The 20221-nt window shown below is 42.6% G+C and overlaps 1 protein-coding gene across 1 annotated transcript in view; it reads left to right on the top strand.

Annotated features, from left to right (window-relative positions):
• LOC106594764 (zinc finger protein 432) overlaps positions 1 to 13458 on the top strand; it is a 28038-nt gene extending 14580 nt beyond the window's left edge. Inside the window, exons 7-10 of the mRNA XM_045713390.1 lie at positions 9743 to 10025; positions 10428 to 10525; positions 10661 to 10838; positions 12347 to 13458. Coding sequence (XP_045569346.1) covers positions 9743 to 10025; positions 10428 to 10525; positions 10661 to 10838; positions 12347 to 13257 — 1470 coding nt within the window. The 3' untranslated portion in view covers positions 13258 to 13458. The remainder of the gene's footprint in view (positions 1 to 9742; positions 10026 to 10427; positions 10526 to 10660; positions 10839 to 12346) is intronic.
• The last annotated feature ends 6763 nt before the right edge of the window (positions 13459 to 20221 follow it).

The following is a 20221-nucleotide window of genomic DNA, read 5'->3' as shown; positions in this document are numbered from 1 at the left end:
GGTCTACCCTGGTTAGCTTATCATAACCCCACTGTTTCTTGGCCACAGAGGGCTCTCACGGGGTGGTCGCGAGAGTGCTCAGGTAGGTGTTTAGGGGTTTCCGTTGGTGCTACTACGGTGGAGAGTCCAGACCAGGTCTCCACCGTGCGCATTCCCCCTGAATATCCCGATTTGGCTCTTGCCTTCTCCAAAAAGAAGGTGACTCAATTACCACTTCATCGATGGGGCGATTGTGCGATAGATCTCCTGGTAGACGCTGCACTTCCTAGGAGTCACATCTATCCCCTCTCACAGGCGGAGACGGAGGCTATGGAAACATATGTCTCTGAATCCCTGCGTCAGGGATACATTCGGTCCTCCACATCACACGCCTCCTCGAATTTCTTTTTTGTGAAGAAGAAGGAGGGAGGTCTGCACCCGGGTATTGACTATCGGATCTGAATCAGATCACTGTGAGGTATAGTTACCCGCTACCGCTCATAGCCACAGCGACAGAGTCGATGCAGGGGTTGCGCTTCTTCACCAAACTAGATCTCAGGAGCGCTTATAACCTGGTGCGTATCCGGGAGGGAGATGAGTGGAAGACGGCTTTCAGTACCACCTCTGGACACTATGAGTACCTCGTCATGCCGCACAGGTTGATGAATGCTCCATCAGTCTTCCAAGCCTTTGTAGACGAGATTTTCAGGGACCTGCACGGGCAGGGTGTAGTGGTGTATATTGATGACATTCTGATATACTCCGCTACACGCGCCGAGCATGTGTCCCTGGTGCGCAAGGTGCTTGGTCGACTGTTGGAGCATGACCTGTACGCCAAGGCTGAGAAATGCCTGTTTTTTCCACAGCCCGTCTCCTTCCTAGGGTACCGCATTTCCACCTCAGGGGTGGAGATGGAGAGTGACTGCATTGAAGCCGCGCGTAATTGGCCGACTCCCACCACAGTAAAGGAGGTGCAGCGGTTAGGGTTTGCCAACTACTACCGGAGGTTTATCCGAGGTTTTGGTCAGGTAGCGGCTCACATTACCTCACTGCTGAAGGGGGGCCTGGTGCGCTTGCAGTGGACAGCTGAGGTGGACAGGGCTTTTAGTCACCTGAGGGCTCTGTTTACCTTGGCTGTTTACCTCATCCGGATCCCTCTTTAGCGTTCATAGTGGAGATGGACGCGTCCGAGGCTGGGATAGGAGCTGTGCTCTCTCAGCGCTCGGGTACGCCACCAAAGCTCCGCCCCTGTGGCTTCTTCTCGAGGAAGCTCAGCTTGGCGGAGTGAAACTATGATGTGGGGGACCGGGAGTTGTTGGCTGTCATCAAGGCTTTGAAGGCGTGGAGACATTGGCTTGAGGGGGCTAAACACCCTTTCTTTTCTCATCTGGACGCCGCAATCTGGAGTACATCCGGGCGGTGAGGAGACTGAACCCTCGCCAGGCAAGGTGGGCCATGTTTTTCACCCGTTTTGTTTTCACCCTTTCTTACAGACCAGGTTCCCAGAACGTGAAGGCAGACCCACTGTCCCGGCTGTATGACACAGAGGAGCGGCCCATGGATCCCACTCCCATACTCCCGGCCTCCTGCCTGGTGGCGCCGGTAGTGTGGGAGCTGGACGCGGACATTGAGTGGGCGTTGCGTGCGGAGCCCGCTCCCTTCCAGTGTCCAGCTGGGGGTCTGTACGTTCCGTCTGCTGTCCGTGACCGGCTGATCTATTGAGCCCACACGTCACCCTCTTCTGGTCATCCAGGCATCGTTCGGACGGTGCGCTGTCTGAGCAGGAAGTACTGGTGGCCCACTTTGGCTAAGGACGTGAGGGTTTATGTTTCCTCCTGCTCAGTGTGCGCCCAGTGTAAGGCTCCTAGGCACCTGCCCAGAGGTAAGTTAGACCCCTTACCCGTTCCACAGCGGCCATGGTCACACCTGTCGATTGATTTCCTGACCGATCTTCCTCCATCACAAGGAAACACCACGATCCTGGTCGTTGTGGATTGTCCTGCCGTCTCCTCCCTCTGCCCGGTCTCCCTACGGCCCTACAGACTGTGGAGGCCTTGTTTACGCACGTCTTCCAGCACTACGGGGTACCTGAGGATATAGTGTCTGATCGAGGTCCCCAGTTCACTTCGAGGGTCTGGAAGGCGTTCATGGAACGTCTGGGGGTCTTGATCAGCCTTACCTCAGGGTTTCATCCCGAGAGTAACGTGCAGGTGGAGAGAGTTAACCAGGATGTGGGTAGGTTTCTGAGGTCCTATTGCCAGGACTGGCCGGGGGAGTGGGCAGCGTTTGTGCACTGGGCAGAGATGGCCCAGAACTCGCTCCGCCACTCCTCCACTAACCTCACCCCCTTCCAGTGTGTATTGGGGTATCAGCTGGTTCTGGCTCCTTGGCATCAGAGTCAGACCGAGGCTCCTGCGGTGGACAACTGGTTCCGGCGAGCGGAGGAAACATGGGACGCCGCCCATGTTCACCTTCAGCGCGCCATGCTGCGCCAGAAAGTTGGCGCAGACCGTCACCGTAGTGAGACCCCGGTGTTCGCACGGGGGACCGGGTCTGGCTCTCGACCCGAAACCTGCCCCTCCGCCTGCCCTGCCGGAAGCTGGGTCCGCGCTTTGTGGGGCCATTTAAAGTCCTGAGGAGAGTCAAAAAGGTTTGTTACAGGTTACAGCTTCCCCCCGATTACCGCATTAACCCCTCGTTCCATGTGTCTCTCCTCAGGCCGGTGGTGGCTGGCCCGCTCCAGGAGTCTGAGGTGCGGGAGGTTCCTCCGCCCCCTCTGGACATCGAGGGGGCCCCGGCGTACTCCGTTCATTCCATACTGGATTCAAGACGTCGGGCAAGGGGCCTTCAGTATCTCATGGACTGGGAGGAGAGATGCTGGATTCCAGTGGAGGACGTGTTGGATCCTTCTCTGCTACGAGAGTTCCACCGTCTCCATCCGGTTCACCCTGTGCCTCGCCCTCCGGGTCGTCCCCGAGGCCGGTGTTGACGCAGTGCTGGAGCCGCGTGTCGGGGGGGGGGGGGGTTCTGTCACGACTTCTGCCGAAGTCAATGCCCCTCCTTGTTCGGGCGGTGTTCGGCGGTCGACGTCGCCGGTCTTCTAGCCATCGCCGATCCATTTTCCATTTGTTTTGTCTCATTTTCCCACACACTTGGTTCTCATTTCCCTCATTATGTGTTGTGTATTTAACCCTCTGTTTCCCCCATGTCTTTGTGTGGTATTGTTTATCTGTTTTCATGTATGCGCACGTTAGGCTGGTTGCGCTGGGTTATGTTCAACCCGTATTTGTATTTTGTGTTTGTTTGTGCCGTGTGCTTTTGGTTCGCCAAATAAAAGGCTCCGTTTTGTTACCACATATCTGCTCTCCTGCGCCTGACTTCCTACATCCCTTCACGCATACCTTGACAATTATATAAATATTAGTTTCCACCGCCATTTCCTGCTCATAAGTTTTTACTGACACAAAAGGATCCCACACTGTAAAATGAACATACAAATTGTCTGTCTGCATTTATAAAAGTGTTCAGGCATATCCTGTTTCCATCAGCCCGGTCATTACTTTTGAAATGGTTGGATCAATATCCACCTTCATTATATGGATGAAGCCTGATTTGGAATGTCTGAGTAGCTCTATCTGATGTCATAATAACCCCTCTGATAGTGATCCATTTGCTCCATTGTTTCCATGTCAGTTGGTTTCCCACTCTGATGATTTATATCTGAAAGTGGGGCTTTAAAGGAATAGTATGGTGACATCTTAGTGTGGCTTTAAATAAATAGTATGGTCACATTTTACAGATTGTGGCTCAGTATTCTTAGTATGATGTGAAAAAAGAACAATGAACTATTTATGTATATTCTTATCCGGCTTCCACATCTGCATAGAGACAAACAGTATCTTAAAGTTTGTGAAAAAATACATACTTATACACTTATATTTTCACAATTTGAAATATTATTCATCAAAAACTCCTATACCAAAAATACACTGCGGCTTTGACGTCAGGAAGAGAATGGGCTGATGGGTGGTGGTGCTACTCTATAGGTAAGGCTGTTCAATATGAATGTTCAATACACACAATAGGTTGATCAGTAGCCAGTTAGCTAGCTGCTACAGTCCAATATGAATGTTCAATACACACAATAGGTTGATCGGTTGCCAGTCAACTGCTACGTCTTTAGCCACACAGTTAGCTAACACACTTAGCTATCAACAAAGTCAAAATGCCCTCCAGGCCTGCTGGTGGCAGCAGTGCACTAAAACCACTGTATACCGGAGCTTCCCGAGGGGAAAATAATTAGGCTGTATACAGATTGATTAACCACGTTTTCATCCAAAGGTTATTTGTGAGTAACGTGATACCGTATTTAAAATCACGACAGCTGGTATGGAAACAGGAAGTTGCGATCAGTGGTGATGCACACTCCATAGGTAAGGCTGTACAGTCCAATATGAATGTTAAATACGCACAATTTGTTCACTGGGGAGATGATGTCCCAATAAGAGTCCTGCAATAAGAGCTATGACGCTAATATTTGTGTAAACTATTTTTTTTGTCAAAATTGCTAATTGATGGACAGCGATATTTAAACCTGATTTGTCTCAGATTTTTTTTCAGCTGATTTAAGTCACGACTGAGAACAGACCCCTTAAGGAACACTCAACAAGTATTGGAAAGCCATTCTGGTGTGTCTTTGCATAAACATGTGTGTGATTTTTTCCCTCAGAAAAATAAAATCCTATCCCAGGGTTCGGTTTTCAGAAGACAGAGGTGGGTTTTAACTTTTTACCTGGGCTTTGCTCCTTTCATATTTTCCTCATCAATCTACACACAACACCCCATAATGACGAAGCAAAGACAGATTTTTAGACATTTTTGCAAATGTATTTTATAATTAAAAACTGAAATATAATATTTACCTAAGTATTCAGACCCTTTACTCAGTACTTTGTTGAAGCATCCTTTGTAGCGATTACAGCCTTGAGTATTCTTGGGTGTGACGCTACAAGCTTGGCACATCTGTATTTGGGGAGTTTCTCCCATTCTTCTCTGCAGATCCTCTCAAGCTCTGTCAGGTTGGATGGGGAGCGTCGCTGCACAGCTATTTTCAGGTCTCTCCAGAGATGTTTGATCGGGTTCAAGTCCGGGCACTGGCTGGGCCACTCAAGGACATTCAGAGACTTGTCCCGAAGCCACTGTGTGCTTAGGGTCATTGTCCTGTTGGAAATTGAACCTTTGCCCCAGTCTGAAGTCCTGAGTGCTCTGGAGAAGTTTTTCATAAATGATCTCTCTACTTTTTTTACATTTTATTTATTATTTAACCTTTATTTAACTAGGCAAGTCAGTTAAGAACAAATTCTAATTTACAATGACGGCCTACCAAAAGGCAAAAGGCCTCCTGCAGGGACGGGGGCTGGAATTAGAAATAAAAATGCATTTGCTCTGTTCATCTTTCCCTCAATCCTGACTAGTCTCCCAGTCCCTGCCCTGAAAAACATCCCCACAGCATGATCCTGCCACCACCATGCTTCACTGTAGGGACGGTGCCAGGTTTCCTCAAGATGTGACGCATGGCATTTAGGCCAAAGAGTTCAATCTTGGTTTCATCAGACCAGAGAATTTTGTTTCTCATGGTCAGAGTCCTTTAGGTGCCTTTTGGTAAACTCCAAGCAGGCTTTCATGTGCCTTTTACTGAGGAGTGGCTTCCGTCTACCATAATGGCCTAATTGGTAGAGTGCTGCAGAGATGGTTGTCCTTCTAGAAGGTTCTCCCATCTCCACAGAGGAACTCGGGAGCCCTGTCAGAGTGACCATAGGGTTCTTGGTCACCTCCCTGAACCAAAGCCCTTCTCCCCCGATTGTTCAGTTTGGCCGGGCAGCCAGCACTAGGAAGGGTCTTGGTGGTTTCAAACTTCTTCCTTTTAAGAATGATGGGGACCTTCAATGTTGCAGAAATGTTTTGGTACCATTCCCCGGATCTGTGCCGTGGCACAATCCTGTCTCGAAAGGAATATTTCACATCAAATAAAAGCTACTTAAAGTTCATGAGATAACACATACTGCTGCCAGTGTGTATAGGAATATATCACATCAAATACATACTGCTTGTACACTTGTCTAATTTAAAAAAAAAATAGAATTGTGCTTTGGCACATTAAATCAAATTGTAAAAAGCTGTATGTTTTTATTTCAACACGTGCCTCCTGTATATAGCCTCGGTATTTTTTTTTTGTGTGTTACTTTTTTAAATTTTGTTTACTTAGTAAATATTTTCTTAACTCTTATTTTTCTTAACTACATTGTTGGTTAAGTGATTGTCAGTAAGCATTTCACAGTAAGGTCAACACCTGTTGTATTCATGTGACAAATAACACTTGATTTGAACTAAATATGGAGTATGTCAGTTTCAATGTTAAGGTTTTTGATTAAATTATATTTTTCAAACTCAGGCTGTGTGTGTGTTTATCTGCGTCATTCCTTGATCATTCCTTGTGGTCCTGTAGCTCCGTTGGTAGAGTATGGTGCTTGTAAAACCAGGGTAGTGGGTTTTATTCCTGGTACCACCCATATGTAAAGTGTTTGCACACATGACTGCAAATCACTTTGAATAAAAGTGTCTGCTAAATGGCAGATATATACACTGATTATACCAAGCATTTGGAACAACTTCCTAATATGGAGTTGCACCCTCCCTTTTTCCCTCAGAACAGCCTCAATTCGTCGGGGCATGGACTCTACAAGGTGTCGAAAGCGTTCCACAGGGATGCTGGCCCATGTTGACTCCAATGCTTCCCACAATTGTGTCAAGTTGGCTGGATGTCCTTTGGGTACAGTGGGGGCTCCTCTGAGGAGGAAGGGGAGAACCATCATCCTCAGTTATTTTCAGAAAAATAAAAATGGTAAAATATTTAAAAGTTATCCTTTTTAGATAAAACTATACTAAATATAATCACATCACAAAATAATTGATTAAAACATACTATTTTACATCCTCCTCTGGGTACATTGACTTCAATACAAACCTTGAAGGATTATGATTCTCAAGGCTTCCGAAGACTTACACAGTAATTATGACAACTTCTGGAGGACGTCCTCCAACCTATCAGAGCTCTTGCAGCATGAACTGACATGTTGTCCATCCAATCGAAGGATCAGAGAATGAATCTAGTACTGAAAGCATAAGCTACAGCTAGCTAGCACTGCAGTGCATAACATGTGGTGAGTAGTTGACTCAAAGAGAGAAAAGACCTGTGTGCACCTACTGTTGTAAACTTTCATTCAAAGGCTAGGTTGTAACTACCTCATGATGGGTATAGGGAACATTTTTGTATCATGTAGTATCTTAGACCTATCATTGTTTCATTGAACAGGGTGAATGGAATATGAATGACAGTCATCCAATATGCTGTAGTAGAAATAAGGCCATGCTCATGAAAAACTAAATGGTCCTCCCTCATCTTAAATGGCACTGACCGCCACTGTTACGGTGGTGGACCATTCTTGGTATACATGGGAAACTGTTGAGCTGAAAAACCCAGCAGCGTTGCAGTTATTGACACATACCGGCACGCCTGGCACCTACTACCACCATACTCCATTCAAAGGCACTTAAATATGCCTGTTGCTGTCTGGAGATGTTCATCAGTGCCCCAGCCCGTTTTCTAGCGATAAATCCATTCGCTATAATAGAGAGGGTCAGAAGGGAATGACCAACGACCATCTCTTTCAAATGCCAGCGCGAATCCAGGAAGGAGATTCATTGTTGAGATTGGACTGCATGGAGTCAACACTCATCTTAAGTGAACAATTTCAGCTGACAGTTCCAACAGAGGAGAACTTGACTAGAAAAGGTGTTTTCCACGAGAGGACGACACATCCTTCATCTCCACGTTAGAAGTCTTCTTCCTAAGATGGAGGAAAATCGCCTACTCTCTAGTAACTGTAAGGTGGGAGTGCTTTGCTTTACCGAAACATGGTTGGATGGTTCGATTAAAAAAACCCTGCTGAGATTGAAGTTGAAAATGATGTAGTAATTAGAAGAGACCGCAATCGCCAAGGCAGGGGGAGTTTGTATTTATGTAAGATCAGATATTGGGTTCAACTATAGATCAGATTTAAACCATGACGAGATTGAAGCTGTGTGGTTGGACATTTTTATTATTAACAAAATGTAAACCTATTATAGTTGTAACCTATTATAGACCACCACACCAGTACAAGTTGTATGAATTGTTGGAGGAGACTTGTTCCAACTGTACAGACTTTGGTAAATCAGAGGTTATTGTTACTGGTGATTTTAATACAGATATGCTCAAAAAGGTCTGTCCTTCTACCCAAACCATCATTGACCTTGTGTTGGTGTCGGATGGGTTGTAAACTCAGTGATCATTCCATCATCTTCTGTAGTAGGAATGTTCAGAAAACAGTTTTTAATTGTCATAACTTAATAAAAAAATGAAGACTATGAAGAATTATAGTGCAGATATTATTTGTTAATTGCTTGAACATGTTGGACTGGTCTGCTGTATTGAAATGCAATGAAGTGGAGAATGTCCGGGGCAATTTTAGATCATTGTTTTTACATGTGGTAGATAAGCAGACTCCAGTAAAAAAGGTTTGAATTTAGCAAAGAACTGAACCATGGATAAAGGAAAACATTTTAAAGGCAATGAAGCATAGAAATGAATGCTTTCTGGAGTTTAGGAAATCCAGGGCAGATATATTTGTAGACTATAAGAAATTAAGAAATGAGGTCAACAGTATGATACAGAAGGCTAAGAAAATAATATTTGAATGACAAATAGTTGAAGATAGGAACAATCCGAAGTAAACGAAGTGTCTGAAGCTGTTAGGTTACAGTAACAGATTAGAGACTGAAGCTCCTGTGGTGGAATTATTGTAATCAAAAGGAGAGGCTTTTAGATTTCTTCTAAACAATCAAACTTCATTATTTAATTAGTGCAGTAATGGAGCTGGTCAGTAATCACCCCTGGAGGTGATCACTGAGAACTCAACCAGCTGGTCAGAGCCACAGTGTTTTATATCACCCCTGGAGGTGATCACTGAGAACTCAACCAGCTGGTCAGAGCCACAGTGTTTTATATCACCCCTGGAGGTGATCACTGAGAACTCAACGATCTGGTTTGAGCCACAGCATTTTATATGGGTGTGAGAAGTTTTCATTGTTTTTGGGCAGCATTATGTGAGGTGTTATTATGTGTTGTTAGTGATGAGCCTTGGTCAATTTAACTCGGAATATGCCACCCTCTTCCATCTGTCACCTAATCCTGCCTAAAGGGCAGGTCAGACCTGGATGAAATTATTGGCTGTAAGAAGGAAGAGAAACATAACATCTGGTTGTTTTTAAATTACTTCTTATGACATTGTTTGCCAGAATAAACATTGTAATGGAGATTTTTTTTCCAATCTGCGTTACCCACTCCAGCCAGCCGATGGCGATGTGAGTATTTCAGGTGATGCTTCTTGCGTGACGTATAATCTAGTGGACGGAACTGGAGGCTTCTTCAACAGCGACAAAAGGCTTCTGATTCAAACGACGCGGTGGTTTGATAGCGAACATAAAACTGAAACATTGGAGCTCTTTAGACCAATCTTGTGTATATTACTCTTAGTGTTTTGAACGTAATTATATTTACGTATCTACTAGTTCATTTAAACGTAATTTGCTTGTTAAAATAGCAAATGTGGTAAATTGATACTGCGCTAGGCTAATCGCCCGGAACATGAGCTCACTAAACTAGACAGAGAAAGAAGCTCTGATGAAAGGAGACGAAGAAGCTTTCAGAATGAAAAAGGAGGAAGAGGGGGCTATTACTTTGAAAGAAGAAGAGGATGATATTACAGTGAAAGAGGAAGATGGGAAAGAGGTTGTCAGAGTAGAAGAGGGCAATGTAGAAGCTTTCAGAATCAAAAAAGGGGAAGATGCCATAACATTGAAAGAAGAGGATGAACCTTTTGGAGTAAAAGAGGAAGAGGAGGCTATCTCAATAAAAGAGGAGGAGGCTGAAGATCAGATTACCACCAGTGAGTACTGTCTTAAAAACAGGGGCACAAACTATGTCGTTGTTGAACTAATGTGGGGTTTTAAAGGGGCATTCTACTGAAGTTCTACACTTGAATATGTTGTTCAGTACTGTAGGAATTGTTTAAGGGGCAATGTGTCGTTGGTACTTATGTTTTGGGGAATTTTAAATGTGATTTATTGAATTCTCCTTGTGGTCTATATTAAAGTGTTTTAATTTAGTGTAACAGGCTTTTACAATTCAATATTGGTGCATTTGCATCATAAACAATATTTTAGGAATTCATGATGAAAGTGGCCATTTTAGGCCCTGTTTAGATATATTAATGCCTCTTGTAAGACCCTTTGTGATTGTAATAGAAGATCATAAGTTTACCATCTGTTTGATGTTCTCATTCACACAGGAGAGATACATGACTATCGTGGATCCTCTGGGGAGCCTCAACAACATCCTGATGCTGACGAGTCAGAGAAGATTCTCTCCAGATCAGAACACCAGATGGTACAGCTTGGTCTGGTCTAGCATACAACTTGCTCCGTCTGGGTCTGGGCTGGGTTTCTGTAAAGCACTTCATGACAACAGTGACATCAGCATCCATAATGATATGTGTCTGTGTCCCCTCTTTATGGTTACCAGGACAACGCTAGCCCTTCCTCCCTCTCGGAGTCCCTGTGTCGTGTCTCTCCCAGTAGCGCCTTACTGCTGGGTATGAAGAGGTTGTCTGTGCTGCTGGTGGACTGCAGGAAAACAACGGGGCTGAGTGGAACTGTGGGAGGAGGAGAAGAGAAGGAAGGATCAGATTTGACACATCAAAGTAAGTGCTGTAGTTTAGTTTGAAGAAATCAAATAGATCTGCCCACTGGTATCTGTTACCAGTAGGGCTGTCCCCGACTAATACAAATACAGCTTTGCAGACTCTTGGCATTCTCTCAACCAGCTTCACCTGGAATGCTTTTCCAACAATCTTGAAGGAGTTCCCATATATGCTGAGCACTTGTTGGCTTCTTTTCCTTCACTCTGCGGTCCAACTCATCCCAAACCATCTCAATTGGGTTGATGTCGGGTGATTGTGGAGGCCAGGTTATCTGATGCAGCACTCCATCACTCTCTTTCTTGGTCAAATAGCCTTTACACAGCCTGGAGGTAACCATGCTGGTTAAGTGTTCCTTGAATTCTAAATAAATCACAGACAGTGTCACCAGCAAAGCACCATCACACCTCCTTCTCCATGCTTCACGGTCGGAACCACACATGCAGAGATCATCCGTTCACCTACTCTACATCTCACAAAGACATGGCGGTTGGAACCGAAAATCTCAAATTTGGACTCATCAGACCAAAGGACAGATTAACACCGGTCTAATGTCCATTGCTCATGTTTCTTGGCCCAAGCAAGTCTCTTCTTATTGGTGTCCTTTAGTTGTGGTTTCTTTGCAACAATTCAACCATGAAGGCCTGATTCACGCAGTCTCCTCTGAATAGTTGATGTTGAGATGTCTGTTACTTGAAATCTGTGAAGCATTTATTTGGGCTGAAATGTCTGAGGCTGGTAAATAATGAAATTGTCCTCTGCAGCAGGGGGTAACTCTGGGTCTTCCTTTTCTGTGGCGGTCCTCATGAGAGACAGTTTCATTATAGAGGTTGATGTTTTTTTCGACTGTACTTGAAGAAATGTTCAAAGTTCTTGAAATGTTCCAGATTGACTGACCTTCATGTCTTAAAGAAATGATGGACTGTCGTTTCTCTTTGCTTATTTGAGCTGTTCTTGCCATAATATGGACTTGGTCTTTTACCAAATAGGGCTATCTACCTTGTCACAGCACAACTGATTGGCTCAAATGCATTAAGAAGGAAATAAATTCCACAAATGAACTTTTAACAAGACACACCTGTTAATTGAAATACATTCCAGGTGACTACCCCATGAAGCTGGTTGGGAGAATGCGAAGAGTGCAAACAAATTTGTGCACAAAATTTGAGAGTAATAAGCTTTAGTGCGTATGTAAAAAGTCACATTCTGTATCGTACAGCTATGAAGGTTATATATTTACAACCACCTGCTCGATTGGAATCCATTGATGTCTGTGTCTTGAGTGTCATAGAACTGTCTAGTGTTTTGTTCTGACTTATAAAACTGAATTAATAAAATAATTTATGTAAACATATCAGTAATTACCAGGAAGCTCTACAACATCATTTGTTTTAAATTATGAAATGTTTGAAAACTTGCCTCCAGATTATTGAGGGATCTGATTTGGATTAAACCTCATAGTAAGACGGTTTCATTCATGTCTCTCTTTAAATAAACACTGTCTTTGGCAGGAGAAAAACCAAACTCTGCGGAACCAGAGACTTCCAAACCAGAAAGACAACACCTCTGCTCCCAGATTGGAAAGAGTTTTATCAAGTTAGGAAGCCTGAAAGGACATGAGAGGACACACACAGGAGAGATGCCATACCATTGCGCCCAGTGTGGAAAGAGTTATAGTCAGTTAAGAAGCCTGAAAGCTCATGAGCGAATACACACAAGAGAGAAGCCTTACCATTGTTCCCAGTGTGGAAAGCGGTTTAGCCAGTTAGGAAGGCTGAAAGATCACGAGCGAATACACACAGGGGAGAAGCCTTACCACTGCTCACAGTGTGGAAAGAGTTTTAACCAGTTAGGAAACATGAAAAGACATGGGAGGATTCACACAGGAGAGAAGCCACACCATTGCTTCCACTGTGGAAAGAGTTTTACGGAGTTAGGAAAGCTGAAAGCTCATGAGCGACTACACACAGGGGAGAAGCCATTCCGCTGCGCCCAGTGTGGAAAGCGTTTTAACCAGTTAGGAAACCTAAAATGTCATTTGCGTATACATACAGGGGAGAAGCCTTACCCCTGCTCCCATTGTGGAAAGAGTTTTAACCAGTTAGGAAACATGAAATTCCATGAGCGAATACACACAGGGGAGAAGCCTTTTTATTGCTCCCACTGTGAAAAGAGTTTTACGGAGTTAGGAAAGCTGAAAGCTCATGAGCGAATACACACAGGGGAGAAGCCTTACCACTGCTCCCAGTGTGGAAGTAAGTTTGCCTTATTAGGATCCCTGAAAAGACATAAGAGGGTACACACAGGTGAGAAGCCATACCATTGCGCCCAGTGTGGAAAGAGTTTTAACCAGTTAGGAAACATGAAATCTCATGAGCGAAACTCACACGGGAGAAGCCTTTCCATTGCTCCCACTAGATAGAGTTTTACAGAGTTAGGAAACCTGAAAGCTCATGAGCGAATACTGATGATGTTAGATCAATGTAGAAAACTGATTTAGATTTGCAAAATGCCATCAACATTATTGTGTCTTTGGCATCATTAAACTGAAGACTTATTTTTTTCAAAAGTTCTCTGTAATTATTATTACGTGATTAAACTAACTTAATAATGTAACTGTAATTAACTAGGAAGTTGGGGCACCAAGGAAAATATTCAGATTACATAGTTATAATTTTCCTAATATAACTTTCAGATATTTTAATATCTGATCAATTAGTCTTCTAATTAATGAATTATTCTTTACCTCACGTTAGTCTCATTCCAAACATCGTAAATTGTTGGTTATCTGCACGAACCTTGTCTTAAATCATTTATTTATGAACTAACTAAATAATCACAGAAATGCACAAACAAACAAGTAGATATGGTTACATGGAAATGATAGGGGAATGTACCCTAGTGGGCTAAACCTGCATGGTGGCTTGGTGGACAAAAGGGAAGTGGGGGTCGACTGAGATAAGACACTACAAAGTTGATAATTATAACCATTGAAATGCTAACCCTTTGCACATGAACGCTCACTCATTCGGGAATAATTGCAATCAATATATTTACGCTCAGTGTGTCGTTGTGATCTCTGTTGTAAAGTTAGTTTCTGTTGGAGAGTTTGTCTGCCCTCTCTCTCTCTGCCGTGGTTAGAATGGATAGTTCAGAGTAACATTCAGCAATGTTGTTATAGAATAGATGTTTCGGCAGTTGTCGGTCTTCGCGTTCAATGATACCGAATTCCTAGCTGCAGACTAGTAATTAGTATCAAAGATTTGTTCTTATTCTGTCGGTTCGATAGTCTCAGAGTTTAACCACGTGGTATGGTTAAGAATTCAGCAATCGTCTGAATCCTTAGCCCTCTCGTGGTTATCGAGGTAAGCTGGTCTCTACTCAAACCTTAGCCCTCTCGGAATTGAGAGAAGCGTGGTCTAAAGATAAATTCCCAAGGTGGGGGTTATATTCGGAAGAGCAGAAAGGGGCTGTCCCACGACGCCAGATCAATGTCTGTGCTTATGGGGCGGGCCTATGATTTAGTTAAACTCCAAAGGGAATTGGAGTTAACTTCATTAAACAGTTTATAATCACATTAAATAATTTCACAAATAGTTTCATCATTACTCATTCATTTTATACAATAATTAGATGAAAGCCTCACAACTGAGACTCTTGTATAAACAGGGTTTTGGAAATGTGGCTGTATTGTCTCTCATGAGTTTCACAAAATTGTACCAAACAGACCAGTTTGTAGCTGGCTACTTCACCGACCGTTTATACATTCTCCAGAACATGAATATTGTTCAGTTCTCAAGTTCTGTGAGGTGGAAGAAGTTCCTTTGTTCTCCCTATGAAAACTCACTCTCTCTATACTGTCTGGCCATGAGGAAGAATCTCCTCCAGGAATTTATGACCTGCCTAACAGCAGCCTGGGTGTAGGAGAGAGAGGGGGGGGATGGTGCTCGCTGTACCCAAAGAGGGCAACGTCATGACAACATCATTTTTTGACCACTCAAAATAATGTAAATAAAAACAAGATGTTGAACTGACATCTGTGCCCAGTGGGCTGGTTTCAATAAGCAGCAGGTGTTGGATCAATATCCACCTTAGTAGCTAAGTTTCCCATGCAATTTGCCACAGATTTTCATGTGAATATTCTGAAATCTGCATAAAACAATATATGCATTTTCCCACCAGAAATGTTTCTATCAAACATACTTTTTGTGGATAAAAGGCTTTACGTGATAAATAATGTTTGCTGTTAAATTCCCATGTACTGAATGAAAAATACAAGTTAAATTGGTTTCCATCACATTTTCAACTCTACTGATGGTTTTGAAAACTGTTGAGTTATATAGAAAACGTGCTCTTGGCATGTGCACTGTAGCCAACAGCTCACATATACAGTGCTGGTAGGCTACCTACATGATGAGATTATTATGGATAAGAGCCATATTATTTTATTTGTCAAATGGCAACCAATCATCGATCATCATGTCACCAGAATAAGACCATCAAAATGTATTGGAAAGGAGCATCAAGCTCATCACCTGCACTTTCACCACCCTGTGAAGTTCATAACTTATTTCATCTGTAGCCTAATAAACTGCGTGGGTTCCCAAGTTGTAGTGGGAGGACCAATCAACATATCATCATGTGACTCCAAGTTAACTAAGATGATGGTTATTATATAAATATTTGCTCATAAAGGAGTTTCCACCGCCGTTTCTCACTAAAATGTTTTTACTGACACAAAAAGACCCCACCATGTCAAACGAACTAACAAATCGTCTGTCGGCATTTATAAAATTGTAAAACCATATCCTGTTTCCATCAGCCTGGTCATTACTTTTGAAATGGTTGGATCAATATCCACCTTTATGATATGGATGAAGCCTGATTTGGAATGTCTGAGTAGTTCTATCTGATGTCATAATCCACCCCTCTGATAATCAAGTGATATTTGGAATGTCTGAGTCGTTCTATATGATGTCATAATAACCCCTCTGATAATCAAGTGATATTTGGAATGTCTGAGTAGTTCTATCTGATGTCATAATACACCCCTCTGAAAGTCAAGTGATATTTGGTAGGGATGGACGATATATTGGTGAGCATATCGGAATCGGCTGATATTTGCGAAAAATGCCAACATCGGCATCAGCCCGATGTATACAGTGGGGGAAAAAAGTAGTTGATCCCCTGCTGATTTTGTACGTTTGCCCACTTACAAAGAAATGATCAGTCTATAATTTTAATAGTAGGTTTATTTGAACAGTGAGAGACAGAATAACAACAAAAAAATCCAGAAAAACACGTCAAAAATGTTATAAAATGATTTGCATTTTAATGAGGGAAATAAGTATTTGACCCCTCTGCAAAACATGACTTAGTACTTGGTGGCAAAACCCTTGTTGGCAATCACAGAGGTCAGACGTTTCTTGTAGTTGGCCACCAGGTTTGCACACATCTCAGGAGGGATTTTGTCCCACTCCTCTTTGCAGATCTTCTCCAAGTCATTAAGGTTTCGAGGCTAACGTTTGGCAACTCAAACCTTCAGCTCCCTCCACAGATTTTCTATGGAATTAAGGTCTGGAGACTGGCTAGGCCACTCCAGGACCTTAATGTGCTTCTTCTTGAGCCACTCCTTTGTTGCTTTGGCCGTGTGTTTTGGGTCATTGTCATGCTGGAATACCCATCCACGACCCATTTTCAATGCCCTGGCTGAGGGAAGGAGGTTTTCACCCAAGATTTGACGGTACATGGCCCCGTCCATCGTCCCTTTGATGCGGTGAAGTTGTCCTGTCCCCTTAGCAGAAAAACACCCCCAAAGCATAATGTTTCCACCTCCATGTTTGACGGTGGAGATGGTGTTCTTGGGGTCATAGGCAGCATTCCTCCTCCTCCAAACATGGCGAGTTGAGTTGATGTCAAAGAGCTCCATTTTGGTCTCATCTGACAACAACACTTTCACCAGTTGTCCTTTGAGTTATTCAGATGTTCATTGGCAGACTTCAGATGGGCCTGTATATGTATTCTTGAGCAGGGGGACCTTGCGTGCGCTGCAGGATTTCAGTCCTTTACGGCGTAGTGTGCTACCAATCGTTTTCTTGGTGACTATGGTCCCAGCTGCCTTGAGATCATTAACAAGATCCTCCCGTGTAGTTCTGGGCTGATTCCTCACCGTTCTCATGATCATTGCAACTCCACAAGGTGAGATCTTTTATGGAGCCCCAGGCCGAGAGATATTGACAGTTCTTTTGTGTTTCTTCCATTTGCGAATAATCGCACCAACTGTTGTCACCTTCTCACCAAGCTGCTTGGCGATGGTCGTGTAGCCCATTCCAGCCTTGTGTAGGTCTACAATCTTGTCCCTGACATCCTTGGAGAGCTCTTTGGTCTTGACCATGGTGGAGAGTTTGGAATCTGATTGATTGATTGCTTCTGTGGACAGGTGTCTTTTTTACAGGTAACAAGCTGCGGTTAGGAGCACTCGCTTTAAGAGTGTGCTCCTAATCTCAGCTCGTTACCTGTATAAAAGACACCTGGGAGCCAGAAATCTTTCTGATTGAGAGGGGGTCAAATACTTATTTCCCTCATTAAAATGCAAATCAATTTATAACATTTTTTACATGTGTTTTTCTGGATATTTTTGTTGTTATTCCGTCTCTCACTGTTCAAATAAACCTACCATTAAAATTATAGACGGATCATTTCTTTGTCAGTGGGCAAACGTACAAAATCAGCAGGGGATCAAATACTTTTTTCCCTCACTGTACATCTATGTATTGTTACACCATGCAGGAGGAGTAAAGACCTAGTCTGTTCATTTTAATATTACCTGTTAGTCTACTTGTATTAATATGAAATTGCCTTATGCACAGTTCAGATGCTAAATTTATGGCGATTTGAACTGAATAGAAAAATAACAACAGTAAACATGTTGACCCGCACGAATGATGCAGCGCCCCCTTTGGCCAATCAGTGTTATTCTGTCTCTCACTGTTCAAATAAACCTACCATTAAAATTATAGACTGATCCTTTCTTTGTCAGTGGGCAAACGTACAAAATCAGCAGGGGATCAAATACTTTTTTCCCCCACTGTAGTTTAACGCCGATGTGCAAAACCGATGTCAAAGCTGACGTGCATTCCTATATAATGTAAGTAGATGACGTAATTACGCCACGAAAGTAAGTGAAAGAAATAGGTTTTGAAGATGTTTTACTGGTAATGAGGACATATGTAAATGCCAACAAAATAACTTTTTGGTCAATGTGGTGTGTGCAACCTTTAACTAGGCAAGTTAGTTAAGAACAAATTCTTATTTACAATTACCCCGGCCAAACCCAGACGACGTTGGGCCAATTGTGCGCCGCCCAAATAACGAAAATCCCTTTGAATGAGTAGGTGTGTCCAAACTTTTGACTGGTACTGTATACCAGTGATGGAAAAAAGTATCCACATGTCATACTTCAGCAGTAAAAGTATAGATACCTTAAGAAAGTTAAGTGAAAGTCACCCAGTAAAATTCTACTTTAAAGTATTTGGTTGTAAATATGCTGAATTATCAAAAGTTAAAGTATAAATCACTTCAAATTCCTTCTATTAAGCAAAGAAGACGGTACCATTTTCTTGTTTTCAAACGATGTATTTGTGTTTAGTGAGTCCGCCAGATCAGAGGCAGTCGTAATGACCACGTATATTCTCTTAATAAGTGTGTGAATTTGAATATTTTCCTCTCCTGCTTAGCATTCAAAATGTAACGAGTACTTTTGTGTGTCAAATGTTGCATATAAAATCTTTAGTACCTAGGTATTGGGTTATATGTTAGAATTTCTAATAAACAACTATATTGTAAACATTAACAATATTGTTTTATCAAAATAAACTGTTACCTACATCTGTATGTAGACGATACAGTTGTGTACTATATTGCCCGCCCTGCTGATCAGGCTCTATCTGAACTACAGTATGCTGTCATTATTTTACAGAAAACCTTTACTGACCTTAAATTACTATTGAATCTGTGTAAAACTAAGTATATGTTGTTTTCTAGAGTGCACAAAAATGATTCCAATGATTAAAGTGTATGTACCTTGTATGGTGTATCTGACGTTGAGCTGTCTTTTAAACAACATATTGATGAGTTAGTTAATTAAGATGCTGAGTTGGGGTTTTAGGTTGGGTTTCTGTATAGACGTTAAGCGGCCGGATAAAAAACATACCCGATTTAAACTGGTTACTGCTCTTGCCCAGAAACGAGAATATGCATATTATTATTCGATTTGGATAGAAAACACTCTAAAGTTTCTAAAACTGTTTGAATGGTGTCTGTGAGTATAACAGAACTCATATGGCAGTCAAAACCCTGAGACAAATCCTAACAGGAAGTGGAAATCTGATGTGTGGAATCACTTTCAAGCCTTTGCCTATGAAACACACAGTGAGTTAGGATTCATTTAGCACTTCCTAAGGCTTCCACTAGATGTCAACAGTCTTTACAAAGTGGTTTGAGTCTTCTCCTGTAAAAACTGACCGAACGAGAGGCCTGGAAAGTTTGTCATAGGGGGAGGGCCATTACTACTATGATGCGCATGCATGTGGGTACTCTTTCGTTCCGAAACATTTTGTAAGACAATGCAATCGTCCGCCTTGAATATTATTGAAGTTCTGATTGAAAAAGGCCCTAAAGATTTATGCTATACAACGTTTGACATGTTTGAACGAACGTAAATAAAAAAAATGGTACTTCGTGGCGACATGTTCCGCACTCTTCGTACATTTTGAGTAGCCTTCGGAACGCGCTAACAAGAAGGAGCTATTTGGACATAAATTATGAACTTCTTCAAACAAAACAACATTTGTTGTGGACCTGGGATTCCTGGAAGTGCCTTCTGATGAAGATAATCAAAGGTAAGGGAATATTTACAATAGTATATTTGATTTTAGATGACTCCAAGATGGCGCTAGTCTGTATCGCCTAGCCTATTTTTCTGAGCATAGTACCTCGTTTATTGCAAAGTGTGATTTCCCAGTAAAGTTATTTTGAAATCTGGCAATGCGGTTGCATTGACGAGATGTTAATCTATAATTCTTTGAATGACAATATTTTACCAATGTTTTCGAATAGTAATTTTGTAAATTGTAGCGCTGATTCACCGGCAGTTTTGGAGGCTAAATATTTTCTGAACATCACCGCCATTGTAAAATGCTGTTTTTAGATATAAATATGAACTTGATAGAACAAAAAATGCATGTATTGTCTAACATAATGTCCTAGGAGTGTCATCTGATGAAGATTGTCAAAGGTTAGTGCTTAATTTTAGCTGGTTTTCTGCTTTTGGTGACGCCTGTCTTTGCATTGAAAATAGCTGTGTGTAATGTTTTGTCAATGTTTTG

The sequence above is a fragment of the Salmo salar genome, chromosome ssa02 (assembly GCF_905237065.1).
Source record: "Salmo salar chromosome ssa02, Ssal_v3.1, whole genome shotgun sequence".
Lineage (NCBI taxonomy): Eukaryota > Metazoa > Chordata > Actinopteri > Salmoniformes > Salmonidae > Salmo > Salmo salar.
This window is presented reverse-complemented; position numbering and strand designations above follow the sequence as displayed.